The sequence below is a fragment of the Sus scrofa genome, chromosome 9, assembly GCF_054392235.1.
Source record: "Sus scrofa isolate SSC_HxYL_T2T_F1_AM1 chromosome 9, Sscrofa_HxYL_maternal_Yorkshire_Landrace_v2.0, whole genome shotgun sequence".
NCBI classification, from domain to species: domain Eukaryota; kingdom Metazoa; phylum Chordata; class Mammalia; order Artiodactyla; family Suidae; genus Sus; species Sus scrofa.
Window position 1 is genome coordinate 216,786 of NC_139391.1, and position 14,946 is coordinate 231,731.

General features: G+C 39.1%; 1 protein-coding gene across 4 annotated transcripts in view; it reads right to left on the reverse strand.

Moving 5' to 3' along the window:
• IPO7 (importin 7) overlaps nt 1-14,946 on the reverse strand; it is a 51,399-nt gene that overhangs the window by 25,545 nt on the left and 10,908 nt on the right. For 2 of the 4 annotated variants that reach the window (XM_084974706.1, XM_013979065.3), the window contains exons 2-6: nt 10,691-10,772; nt 7,359-7,512; nt 6,422-6,580; nt 2,560-2,716; nt 464-553 (exon numbers count right to left, since the gene is read on the reverse strand). In XM_084974706.1, the coding sequence (XP_084830832.1) occupies nt 464-553; nt 2,560-2,716; nt 6,422-6,580; nt 7,359-7,512; nt 10,691-10,772 (642 nt within the window). Of the gene's footprint in view, nt 1-463; nt 554-2,559; nt 2,717-6,421; nt 6,581-7,358; nt 7,546-10,662; nt 10,773-14,946 lie in introns of all 4 variants that reach the window. The other 2 variants (XM_084974708.1, XM_084974707.1) reach the window with 2 other exon arrangements.

Below are 14,946 nucleotides of genomic sequence, written 5' to 3' on the forward strand. Positions count from 1 at the left end.
GCTCAAAAACTGAAGAAAGAGAGTTCTTATTGTGGCTCAGAGTTAAGAGCCCAACACTGTCTCTGTGAGGATGCAGGCTCAATCCCTGGCCTTGATTAGTGGTTTAGAATCTGGTGTTGCCGCAAACTGTGGCACAGGTCACAGATGTGGCTCAGATCTAGTGTTGCCGGCGTGGGCCACAGCTGCAGGTCTGATTCAGCCCAGGGCCTGGAAACTTCCACATGCCACAGGTGCGGCCATAAAAAGGAAAACAAACAAAAAACTAAAGAAAAACAGAGAATTCGAATGTAAACAAAGACACATACAAGCATTTACATAATACATGTAATAATCCTCCATATGTTAACAAATGAAAGACATCTCTCTAAACACATCTGTATCACAAATTATGTAAATTCATACGGAATGAGGATTTCACGAAACGCTCAGAAAGGTGATTAAACGTGAGAACACAGAGACTTACATTAGGCACATCCCTGTTCACAACCGTCTTTAAGATTTCTATCCACTCTGCCAGGTTCTGCTGGTTTATCAGCTCCAGTGGTAGTGTGTACTAAATTAAAATTAAGAATCGGTATTTTAAAATCCTTACAAAAGAAAATCCAGTTTCTTCACACTCTTCACAAAACCTACGAAGTACTTCATTCACTCCACATGTCCTCTTTTCAGTGTACAGGCAAACTCCTCATCTGGATGATATGGTTCGCTATCTTCACTCAACTCTGGCAACGACAGTGGGCATCCTTATCTTATTTCCAAATCACTGGGAACACACCTTCTCTTCACCGTAAGGCGGGTATTTATTGTGATTTTTAGTGAACACCACTGAACAAATTATGGAAATTTCTATTCTAGGAGTCTCAGAGTTTTCCATTTTTTATTTTTCTTATTTATTTGTTTATTTTGCTTCTTAGAGCTACACGTGTGGCATATGGAAGTTCCCAGGCCAGGGGTTGAACTGGAGCTCCAACTGCCAGCCTACATCACAGCCACAGCAACTCAGGATCCGAGCCGAGTCCGCCACATACACTGCAACTCACGGCAACACCAGATCCTTAATCCACCAAGCAAGGCCAGGGATCGAACCCGCATCCTCACGGATACCAGTCGGGTTCACAGCCCCGAGCCACAAACTCCTCCGAGTTGTTTTTTTGTTTGTTTTTAAGCAGAATGGTTGTTAAATTTTATCAAATATTTTATCTGGCATCCTTAAAAGATTGTCTATAGGTTTCTCCTTCCATGTAATATAAAATTTAATCACAAAAACTGGTTTCTCATTCTTGATCCATTCCTGTCCCTGGAACAAATCACATCATTTAATAAGGTCATAAAATCAATAGCCTATTTAGGATTTTAGGACCTCTATTTTTACAAATGAGATAAGGAATGATTTCAGGATATGCCAGTCTCAAAATATTAGTTGGGGCCTAGGTCCTAGAACAATTTATAAAAAGAACTTATTTTTATAATCTAAAAGTTGTGACCCTACAGTTGGGGGAAAAAAATAAACAGTATAGATACTATATAAATCACTTTTTTAAAAATTAGAGAAATAGTAAATTACCTTTAAAGATCTAGCAAGGATATGAAAAATCCAAACAAACAATGGAGTCAGTTATAATAATCTTAGTGGAACTACAGTCACAGGTCTATTTAAAATGAGATTTACAAATATAAGTAATGACATGAACTGAACCAAAGGTCCTAGAAGATGAGATGAATCTTTCTATGGGTATGTGGCACAAAAAGAACCAAAATTTTAATCCTAATCAAAAACTCTGTTTCATAAGTAATTACAGTCCACTGAGAATATACACACATTTCCTTAGTGGGATCTTTTATCCCAGGAAAACTCAGAATATAGAAAGATAAGGCCCATTATTGTGTCAAACCTACAGCATTAATATTTTTGTATCAAAGTCAAGAAGAGGTTTCGTAATTAGTGGGACAATCTATGTGTATTTGGCACATCAGAGCATGTGTTAGACGTAAACTCTAATCCAGTAACTGATTTTCAGACGTGAGAATTCTTACAAGGTGAAAGGTAGAAGAAAACTTCACTAAGAGAACTTAAGACGGACCATTTATAATTCAAGGTTTATCTAGAGTTGTTTGTGTGTTTGGAAAAGTGTGCTTGGTTAGACCTTTTTTTTTTTAAGGCCGTACCTGTGGCATACGGCGGTTCCCAGGCTAGGGGTCTAATCGGAGCTGTTGCTGCCGGCCTACACCAGAGCCACAGCAATGCCAGATCCAAGCCGCGTCTGCAACCTACACCACAGCTCACGGCAACGCTGGATCCTTAACCCACTGACCGAGGCCAGGGATCGAACCCACAACCTCATGGTTACTAGTCGGGTTCATTAACCACTGAGCCACGAGGGGAACTCCTGGTTAGACCTTCAATGCACTTAAAATTTTGGCAATTTATAATTTCACTAGCAATTCATCCATTTAATCTAGATTTTCAAAAGAAACTGTTATTCAGATGCTGAAATTATCATTGTTTAAGGTATAAATGATAGACTGACTTCATATGTACAAAGTGCTTTAGAAAATTACCTGAACAAGAGCATAGAAGATCTTGAAAATCTGTTTCTGGATGAGGACAGACTGATCAGACTGATCAGAAAGAAGCTGGATAAATCGGTCCTTTAGAACAGGCAGGAAATGCTGCATTGCTGCTACCAACGGACTCCGTTCTTCTGGTTTCTTATACCTTTGGGTAGGAATACAAACTAATTCTGTAAGAATTTATTCACAATTTTATTTATATATGTATATACGACAGGTAAATTTAAACTACTTGTCTGTTCATACAAATATAAGCAAATACTTCCTAAACAACTTTATAGTCCTAGAAAGAAAAAGAAAATCCTATTACAGAATCAAACCACAAGTAAAAGCAACTTGAGAAAAACCTCAAATACTAATAGAATATCATCAAACTTACTGAGCATTTATTGTGAGGTAAATAATCCTCAAGACTCAATCAGTGGCCTCACTTCTATAGGTGAGGAAACTGCGGCACAGGAAAGTTAAGTATCTTCCCCAGAATACACACCTATGTATGAACCTCAGCCAATTTAGAATCTGCCCTTTAACCACTTCACTCTGCCATCTCTGAATACTGATACAACTGAGGAATACAATGATTCGGCTTTTAAACATCAGCAGCTGATCGATATAATTACGTATTATCACCCCTAACAAATTTACATACCAAGAGCATTACGGCAAAAGTGACACCTATAAAGCAGAAAATATTCTATTTCTAAATGCACCATAAACCACAAGTTCTTTGGTAACCTTTCTGGCAACAAAACATGACTCATTTGGAGTGAATATTCCCATATGTGTTTGATCCCTGGGTATTGTTAGGAGTGTTACTTAACATGTATTATGTGAACCCTGTTACCTTTCTAAAATATGAAAACCCCTGGATTCTGAATCACATCTTGCTCCAAGGATGTGGGTAAAAAAACTGCTGACTAAACTGAGACATTTCCCCAGACAGATTACTTAGCATTTTAACAGTATTGTTAAAGGCCTATTGATTTATTTCAATAAAAAAAAAATTTAATAATTGCTTTTCCCTTCCAGACTGCAGTTTTATCTTCTGAGCACATTTTAAAAGGTAAAGGTAAACACTCTTAAAAGGCTGGATTCTTTTTTCCTACTGGGTGAAATGAGAACCATGATAAATTGCCAAGCAAGAATAAAAAAACATCAAGAGAAATGCTCACACTAATAATGACTGAGGTAATTAAACAATTAAGTGACAGATTGTTTTAAATATTTTTAATGTGCTGAGAAATTATACCTAGCATACATTTTTGCTATCTGGGAGTTCCTGCTGTGGCAAAGTGGTTTAAGAACCCAACTGCAGCAGCTCAGGTTCAATCCCTGGCCTGGTGCAGGAGATTAAAGGTTGCCACCACTGCACCTCAGATTCAATCCCTGGCCAGGGAACTTGCATATGCTGCAGGTGTGGCCACAAAAAAACAACCAAAAAGGTTATCTGTACATTTCTTTGAGTCAATAAAACAACAATTTACAAAAGGAAGCCATTTGCACTCTCCAATCTGACTAGACAAATTTTACTAATTACTAACAATATTATCATTCAACAATAAAGGTGACGAGTTCCCGTTGTGGCTCAGTGGTTAACGAATCCAACTAGGAACCATGAGATTGCGGGTTCCATCCCTGGTCTTGCTCAGTGGGTTAAGGATCCGGCGTTGCTGAGGCTGTGGCGTAGGCCAGCGGCTGCAGCTCCAATTCAACCCCTAGCCTGGGACTCTCCACATGCCGTGGGAGCGGCTCAAAAAATGGCAAAAAGACCAAAAAAATAAAAAATAAAGGTGAGAACTATATTACATTACGCACCCTCTCCATTATCCAACCCAGGTGATCACCCCCATTAAGAGGGTCTGAATATCCACTCCAGGTTAGACATTATTCTTTCCTACCTCCCCCTCTTCACCGAGGAGTAGACTGGAAGTTGGGTGGTGCTAGCTGCTAATCCAAACCACTGAGTGTGAAAGTAATTTACGAAAGGAAACAAATACCACTCCCTAAGCTTGAAAATTCCTGAAATGTGAATATGTGACACTATTAGAACCCCTACCACAAGGCTACAGGGTGTCAATCTGGTGAACCATGCTCACAGAAAACCCTCAAACAAAACAGTTAATGGTTAATGATCTAAAAGATCACATGCAAATTTCCCATAATGGCATCAAAACCCTCTTTTACCATGGTCCCAATTAACCTAGTCAAGATGACCCCAACCTCTCAGTAACAGTTATCCATATCATTTAGTGGTCCCCTCACTACCAACTACAGACAGTGTCTCATGTCCACCTCTGTACTTTTCTTTGCTCCTACTGATCCATGCAGTGTGACATGCCTTCCTCTTCAAATGTTCCTTCTATGCGCCTTCAACTGACAAGCATTTCCTGAGATCTATGCTCCTGAAGGCCACCACAACTTCCAATTCTCCACGAAAATGTTCTTAGACCTGCTTCAGTCCACACAGATCCCTTGTGAACACCTTGTGCTCCACCAAGAGAACACTGGCTGAAAATGAACTGGAATTTCAATATTGTAGCAGCCTCCTATGTCTCCCATTTAAAAAAATCCCTGTCATCCTCTCTCCTGCTAAGAGTGTAAGATAGGAGAGACTTGGATCTCCTTAATGACAAAGATGGCTTATTACCATTATTCTCTCTCATTTTAGTCACTCACTTACCAGAACTACAACAACTGGCACTCTGACAGAAGTTGGAGCAACAGCTGGACCATTCCTTAGCAGGAAGATGGGTAGCTGGTGGGAACACAAGAAAACACCAGTACCAGTGCTGTAAATGGTAATGTTTCTCTCCTGCTCAGAACATAAGCAGTAGTTCATCAGCTACTTGAGTTGGGACCCAAAAAGAACATCGGAGGCTAACTACAGGCCCCAGAATTAGAGGGCTCACAATGGCATCTGTGTAGCTGCTAGGACTGGAAATAGAGCCACCATCATGGTATGAGTGTTCCTTCCTTGTAATTTTCTAACATCAAAACTTTCACATGCCTGACAATGTCATGACTTTTACCACAGTTAGAAAACCCCCACGCCATCTGGCTTACTACTACTCTCAGTGCTGTACGTCACCTTCCAAGGTTGGAGTTTTTGTTCTGATCCCTAAACCCAGGTCTAAAATGACCCATCAGTCTTTCTTACTGACACTAATTGCTTACTATATGAACTATAATTTCCTCAAATATGCAAACACTGAAGCAGGTAACTATGAATCCTTCAAACACAATGATTAAAAATGATCACATGGGCGTTCCCTGGTGGCCTAGCAGTTAAAGATATGCTGTTGTCATTGGTGTGGCTCAGGTTCGATCCCCAAGCCTGGGAAGTTCCAGTTGCCACAGGCACAGCCAAAAAAAAATCCATACGAAATTCCAACATATTCTTTTTAAAGAATTAGAGAAACTTACCAAGAACTCAAATTAAGATTAAAATTCACAGAAAGCCAAAATAAAGCACTTAATGATCAATGTACTCTCATCCTCTTCATATCTTTAAAAAGCTTAAGTTTTTTATCAGAACAAATTGAGGACACTATATTGAGGAGTTAAAAATAACCTGGGTTTTGAATAGAGGCAAACAGATAATAACTAAAAAAAAAAGGCACAAGGAGATTCATAGATCAATCAACAAGAGACTGCAGACTTAAAACAAGAACGCTATTTCAAAAAGAAAACACAATTAAAATCAACGTATAATTCACTAACTTTAGTATATATACCAAATATAATTTTAAGATGTTCACACCGCTTATCTTAAATTTCCCAGGCTTTTTCTACTGCTTAAAACTCAACAGGAATTGAGAAAGATACTTTATAGGAATTGAGAGATACTTACTCATAATTTTTCACAAGCTGATAGAGGCAAAGGAGAATTCCTAGCCAACATGCACTGTTATCAGACTGAAGATAAAAGCCAATTTTGTCCACAATGGCAGTCCAGCGACTTGGGTAATCATGTTTGATGATATGATGAATGCAGGTAGTAAGCTGTACCCTGGAAGTCAAAAATAAATAATGAGGAAGAAATGCTAACTGATACGAAGAAAAAGTCTGTTTGGACAAAAATAAGTCACTGAGCAAAAACTGTTACTACTGATTTAAAGAAACCCAAAAAATGTTGCAGATGCAGGTGGTTTTATTTTTATTTTTCATCCCCATTATCAACTGACAAGTTTCATTTAGAGTATCAACTACCCTCATTGAAAACAAACAAACAAACTAGGAATTCCCACTATGGCACAGCAAGTTAAGGATCCAGCTTATCTCTGCAGTGGCTTGGATTGCTGCTTAGGCACAGGTTCAATCCCCAGCCCCAGAGTGGGTTAAGACTCTGGCACTGCTAAAGCTATAGTGTAGGCTGCAGCTGTGGCTGGTTTCCATCCCTGGCCCAGGAACTTCCATATGCTGTGGTATGGCAAAAAAAAAAAAAGAAGAAAAAAAAAAAAAACACCTACAAAACCATTTTAAAAAAGCTTTCAAATATCAAAAGACTAGACAATATAATGCACATAACAGCACTCTATAACTTTATATACCCCCTTTCATCTGATCATAGTATGTTTTACAAGTTTTTCATGAAGTTTTAGGTTTTATAAATGTAAAATGAAATTGCAGTAAGAAAATAAAAGAGAATTCTCCTGAAACAGCATTTGCTAAGTTTTCCACTACAAGAATGACAAGTTTCTACGTTCTGAAAAGACCCCTTCTTCAGCTCCCCTCAACCCCACAAATTATATCCCTGTAACAACGGTGAAGTTCAAATAGATACATACCTGATGAGCTCAGGAGAGTGGATAATGGCTTCTACAATATTTTCTCGAATACAATGTCGATCTTCCTCTGGAATAGTATAAGGGGATATATCTCCTGGTGCTGCTTCCCGATCAGGCCAATACTGTGTTATCATATTTTTCAAATAGATAACACCTAAAATATAGATCAATTTGACAAGAGTATTTACTGTGAAAGTACTGTAAATATCCCTGGGTCCACACCTCTATTTTTTTCAGACCAACTACTGCTAGTAAAGCTATCCTTTTAAAATCAAAACGCTGCATTTTACTAGCTGATAAAAACACAAATGTAATGCTCAGCTACAGTAAATACCCACAATGTTAGCATTAGACACACAGCCTGAGAACTGCACACTACAGTCAGTATTACTTTTACACGACGTTTACAGACACTCTTCAGCCCTGTGTTCTATAGGAACGCTATTTTACCAATCCTGTTTTCTAAATGAAGGCTCTAAAACAAAACTGCATACGTATACCAATGAAGTTTCTATAATGAAGAGCCCTGTTATACAGACTGAATGTTTGTGGCTGCCAAAATTCATATAGAAACCCTAACCCCAAATGTGACGAGAGGACAAGGCCTTTGGTAGGTGATCAGATAATAAGGACTCTGCCCTAATGAATGTGATTAATGCCCTTATGAGAAAGACCCTAGAGAACTTCCTCCCCTTCTACCCAGTGAGGTTCTGTGAACCGAAAGTGGGGTCTCAACGACCAAATCTGCTGGCACCTTAATCTTGGACTTCTCGGCCTTCAGAACTATGAGAAATACATTTCTGCTGTGGATAAGCCATCCAGTCTGTGATGTTCTGTTCCAGCAGCAAAAGCGACCAAGACACACAAAGGTTGTTATTTCTATCACAGAGAAATCATAGTATATAAAGATTCTTAGTCTATAAATCTAAGCACTTCAATCACACACCACAATCATGCCACTTCAAATTCATGCTATTTTATGAGAGAATTTGCTGTGTTCAAAAATTACAGATTACTGCTTTCTGTCAGTAATCATATTGCTGTCTTGCACACTGCTAGTTAAATCTAACTGAACTAGCGTGCTAACAATGCTTTTTACCCAGCCCTCTCCATCCGAATGAGAGAAGAAAGAATCGTCAATCACCAATGTACAGAATATATATAGGAAAGGGATATTATTCAAAATTAATTCCTAAATTTTGCAAAACACTCTTCTGAGATTTGTAATTAACTGTTTCTGGTGTTCTTTACCTATTTCAAATAAGGATAGCTGATACAACTATGATTTTTATATGCTATTTTGCTTTATTTTAGAAATTAAAATAATATCCCATCTTACAGCATTTCAAAAAAGATTACAATTACACATTAAAATATCCTTCAACAGAAGTTTTAAGATAAACTGCATCTAGTCAAGAACACTATGTGGGACTGACATATTTCAGATTAATATTATTTTATTCTTTAGCTCCAGAACAAAGATTAAAAAATAAAAGACTTGAGTTCATACTGTGGCATACTGGGTTAAAGACTCTGCATTACCACAGATGGGGCATAGGTCACAGCTGCACTCAGATTCAGTCCCTGGCCTGGGAACTTCCACATGCTACCATATGCTACACATTATTCAATTTACTACAAGGATGTAATTTTTTAAGTAACGGTTATATTTTAAAAATTAAGACCAATTCCATAGTTTGGTTGCATCTGGTTTAGCATATACTAATAAAATCTTTCTAGCAGAATTTAATTTTGATTAGAGACATAATCAAGCCTCTAATGTGTTTAGGTCCATTCTAAATGCCACACACTTTCAACATCTAAATAAAAATTTGAGATTTAAAGGCAAAGATTTTTATCAAAAAAAAAAAAAACACAAAAAACTGGAGTTCCCATCATGGCGCAGTGGAAACGAATCCAACTAGGAACGATGAGGTTGTCGGTTCGCTTCCTGTCCTCACTCAGTGGGTTGAGGATCCAGCGTTGCCATAAGCTGTGGTGTAAGTCAGACTCGGCTGGGATCCTTCGTTGCTGTGGCTGTGGCGCAGGCTGGGGGCTGTAAGCTCCGATTGGACCCCTAGCCTGGAAACCTCCATATGCCGCAGAGGCGGCCCTAAAACGCAAAAAACAAACAAACAAAAAAAAAAAAGTGGGAAAATGTCAACTTCATTAGTAAAAGAGAAATGACAGTTAAAATAATCAAAGTGACCTTTTCCTATTTAACTAGAAAAATTTTTTAAATCTTTTATTTATGTTTTTGGCTGCACTCACAGCATAAGGAAGTTCCTGGGCCGGAGATCAAACCTTCGCCACAGCAGTGACAATTTCATATCTTTAACCCACTAAGCCACCCGGGAATTCTGTTAACTAGAAAAATTTTTAAATGTTTACTGCTGACCAGAGTCCAGGGTAGTTACTGTAGTCTACAGGCACAAAAAAGTCCTGTTTTTGTGCCATTTATGTACCAATTAAACAAAATCATAAACGACTGAGATTCACTCAATCACTTAATGAGGACCATCAGGGTCAGGCAATACCTTAGGCAATGGAAATATGATTGGTAATCAAACAGACCTGGGATTAAATCCCAACAACTGAGAAATGTTTCACTGCACATGGTACATTACGGTAAATTATTTAGCCATTAACATATAACTCTTAAGAGTAACACTATGTAAAGAAAAGGGAAATGCTTCCTATACCTTAAATAAAGTAAGCAAAAAACTTTTGTATAAACAAAATTGGTTCAGGGAAAAAGAACAGCAAGAAATAACCCCAGAGTATAATTGGTTTTTCTAGAATAATAAAGTTACTGTCACTTTACATTTCCTACAAAAAATACATCTGCAAATAAATTAACAAAACATCACAGATGTGAATTTGATTATTTTGCAAACTAACACATATCACAACTAGTATCCACATTTTCAGACTTATCAAAGGAATAACTCAATTACCTTGTTGAAACTGAAACTAAGAAATAATACCTTTTAAATGGTTAAAAATAAAACAAGTAAATGAAAATATCTATAAGGAACAATTGCATAAACAAAGATGTGTGTATCTGAAAATCATCCAACATGGTAGGAAACAGGGAATATAGGGAATCTTAATAAATTCCATCAATTTCTCCTGCCAGCTTCATTTTTAATTCATCAAAACTGACACCAGATATCAAGGCCCTTACAGCAGCTTATGGGTAAACACACGAGGGCAAACCAGTTTTCAGGGACGAAAATCACTGAAGGGCCTTCCCAAATACTTTTGCTATTCAACTATGAACTTTTCAACAATATTTACATACATCCAAGAAAATAATTCAGGAAACTTGCCTGCCTGTCTCACAGGTAAATCCAGTTGTTCCGACATAGTAATCTGAAGCAGTGTTGAAACAAAATTCAGGGACTTGTGTGCCTACAAACAAACAAACAAAAAATTTCAAATTTCTGCAAATAAATATCCTCAGTACCCTATTTCACTGCTAGGCTGGCACAAAAGGCTCTTCTCCACAAGTTGGCTCCAGCCTTATTTCCTTTCACTCAAGTACAAGGAACTAAAAAAATTCAGTAAACTAACGCCTAAAACTTTTGGATGTTTGCATTTGGCCGCATAATGTTGCACTTCGCATTTATTCCAACCTGCATTCTTAACCTATGCTGGTGGTAGCAGCTCAAAAACAGTGTCTTCTGTGATACTTATTTCCCAAATTCAGAAAGAATTTCTCCATAGAGACATTCTAGATAAAAACTAAATCAGTAAAAGTAATAGCTTGAGGAGTGGTTCCCCAGGTGCTAATAATGGTTTATTTCTTGATATGACTGTTTTATAAATGTGTCTAGTTTGTGAAAATTAATCAACTCTACCTTCAAAATCATCTTTCTGTATGCATGTCATATTTCAATAGAAAATTTAAAATAGTCTTGAACATACAATAAAAGTAGGATACAAACTATATAATTTAGTAAACATGTTACATGAATATGCAATGCAACATACACAGAAAAGAATGAAATATAGCAAGAATGCTAATAAGTTATATTTGGGGTGGTGGGATTATAGAGGAGCTATTCTATACATATTTTCTATCTTCAAAATTTTATGCTATGATCCTGGGTTACTTTTTTTTTCTTTTTTCTTTGCCTTTTAGGGCCGCACTTGCAGTATATGGAGGTTCCCAGGGGAGGGGGTCCAATCAGAGCTGTAGCTGCTGGCCTATGCCACAGCCACAGCCACACAGGATCTGAGCTGCATCTGTGACCTACACCACAGCTCATGGCAATGCCGGATCCTTAAACCCACTAAGCCAAGCCAGGGATCAAACCCACATCCTCAGGAATACTAGTTGGATTTGTTTCTACTGAGCCACAACAGGAACTCCCTGGGTTACTTTAACAGTACAAAAAAGTTACTTAATAATTCTTAAATGTCATATTTGCTTTTATTAAAAGAAATGAAATCTCTTCTTATATGTTTTCTTAGTTTCACTCCCTCTCCCCCAGTATAACCACCTCCTATAATGTCATCTCCTCCTAGCCCAAGTTTTAGTATTTTTCTGCACATGTTCACAATGGACAACAGTGATTTTTATTTTAGTTTCCTCTTCGCAGAGTTTTTCACACATTCTACAAACACATCCTTAGAAAGAGAAAAACTTCCCTCTGGATATAAAAAATGTCTTCCATATTAGACCCAGAGTGATACTTTATTCATTAGGTCACTCCAAAAATTATTCAGGTGTTCTCTCTCCTTTTTTTTTTTTTTTTGCCTTTCAGGGCCATACCCACGGCATATGGAGGTTCCCAGGCTAGGGGTCAAATGAGAGCTGCAGCTGCTGGCCTACGTCACAGCCACAGCAACCCAGGATCCTATCGACATCTGTGACCTGTACCACAGCTCATGGCAACACAGGATCCCTAACCCACTGAGTGAGGCCAGAGATCGAACCACAACCTTACAGTTACTAGGCAGATTCGTTTCTGCTGCACCACAATGGGAACTCCTTATCCGGGTGTTCTTAGTGCAAAACACTTACATCAGGAGCTAAAAATACAGGGTTGAACAAGACAGTAAGGCCCCATGACCTCATAGAAACTTAGGTGAAGGAAAACAACTAACCAGGTAATGCAATAAAGTATAATGGAAGAACTAGAAGACTATGGAAGACTCGAAAGTTGAATCTCCTCACCCAGAAGGAATGCTTAAATTTAAGGAGTGGTTAGGTCGAGGAAGGGGAGGAATTTACCCTTTCCAGGACTCTAAACAGATCTGAACAGTTAATCACTATAGCCTCTTTCTTTTCTTTTTTTAAATGGTGGTACCTGCAGCATATGGAATTCCCCAGGCTACGGGTCAAACGGGAGCTGCAGCCACCAGCCTATGCCACAATCACAGCAACGCCAGATCCAAGCCACATCTGCGACCTATGTGGCAGCTCATGGCAATGCCAAATCCTTTATAACCCACTGAGGCCAGGAATTGAATCCAGATCCTCACAGATACCAGTCGAGTTCTTAACCCACTGAGCCACAATGGGAATTCCTTTTTCTTTCATTCTTTTTTTTTCACTATCATTTCTTGAAACACTCTTCTGCCTATATAACCCCTACACCAATTATCCTGCCACCTTTTCAGGCTCCTTTGCTTGTTTCTCATTTTATCTACAAATGCTAGAGCCTGGTGCCAGAACTCAGTCTCAAGCCACCTTTTCTATTCCCCAGCTGACCTCGTCTATTCTGTCTTTAAATACTAGCTGTAAGTCAAACACATCATTTCCAGTCCAGGACACTCCAACCAACCTACTCAACATCGCTGCCTTCATTACCTCACAGGCCTCTCACACTGTCTTTTTCCCTACAAGCAGGGACCCTACTTCCTTGTACCAGCTCTCCCAACCCTTGTCATCACTACCCTCGGTTACTCCTGCCTGAAAACAGAATGTCGTCTTTAGTACCGCCCTCCTCCACCTCAATTCAAGACCAGACCTTGTCAATTCTATCTCCAAAATGCTGATAAAGTTAACACATCTGCTTTCTCCGTTCCCAGGAACACCAACCTAGTCTATTTCCCTTCATGCAACCATGTGCCACCCCCACCATTCTCCATTTAGCAGCCCATGATCTTTAAAACTGCAAACGAATCCCCTTTAAGCAAACCTTTTAACAAGTTTCTGCTCTATTTTCCAACAGCTAAAAGACCCTGTATGATCTTGCCCCTGCCTATTTCTTCAGCTTCAGTTAAAGAAACCTCTCATCCCCTCCACTGCCCCACCTCAGCCGTCTTTTTTAGGTTCTTTCTACAATAAACATGTTACCAATTTCAGTGTTCATACACGCTGTGCCTTTCTACCTGCAACACTCTTCTCTCCAATGCTCCACCAGAGCAACCACTGGTCCACAGGTTCACAGTGTTTAAGTCTCAGCTTAAACATTTCCTTAGAGAAGCATTTCCTCACCAATCACACTAGCTAAGTATTACTATTACTCTCATAAGCTCCAAGGTTTCTTTCCTTCATAACATTTATCGCACACTGGTAATTATCGTATTTGTAGACTGGCTTTATGTCTGCCTCTCCTGTTACTCAAGTTCCACTGAGAGTAGGGACTTCACTGTTTGTATACCCAGTTTGTATACCCAGATATGTCTCGTATTTAAAATACTCAACAGGGAGTTCCCGTCGTGGCTCAGTAGTTAACGAATCCGACTAGGAACCATGAGATTACGGGTTAGATTCCTGGCCTTGCTTAGTGAGTTAAGGATCCGGCATTGCCGTGAGCTGTGGTGTAGGTCACAGACTCGGCTTGGATCCCTCGTTGCTGTGGCTCTGGTGTCCGCCGGTGGCTACAGCTCCGATTAGACCGCTAGTCTGGGAGCCTCCATATGCCGCGGGAGCGGCCATCAAAAGGCAAAAAGACAAAAAATATTCATCAAATTTATTAAAAGAATAACTTAATGAATCAACAACAACAAAAAAGATGCCTTGGAAGTAGCTGTGATCACCTAGGGGCAGTGAGAGCAAAAAAAGCATATTTATATTTTTAGCCCACAAAGGCCAGTATATGGTACTTTTTTAGGCCATAAATATTACAGCGTATACATGTTATCTCTGACATCAAATTGTGAACTCCTGGAATGAACTGCTAGAATCTGACAGTACTAGTTATAAACAAAAGTGATTCTCTTCCGGAGTTCCCATCAGGGCGCAGCACAAACGGACCTGACCAGGAAGCATGAGGTTTCAGGTTCGATCCCTAATCCTGCTCAGCGGGTTAAGGATCCAGCATTGCTGGAAGCTGTGGTGTAGGTTGCAGCTGTGGCTCAGATCTGGCATTGCCGTGGCTGTGGTGTAGGCCAGCAACTGCAGCTCCAATTGGACCCCTAGCCTGGGAATCTCCATATGCCGAGGGGGTGGCCCCAAAGGAGCAAAAAAAAAAAAAAAGTGATCCACCTCCTACATTTTTTACTCTTGAGCAAGTTGATTCAGCAAATCTAACTCTCTCTCTCCTTTTTTTTTCAGGGCTTCACCTGCAGCATATGGAGTTTCCCAGGCTAGGGGTCAAATTGGAGCTATAGCTGCTAGTCTACACCACAG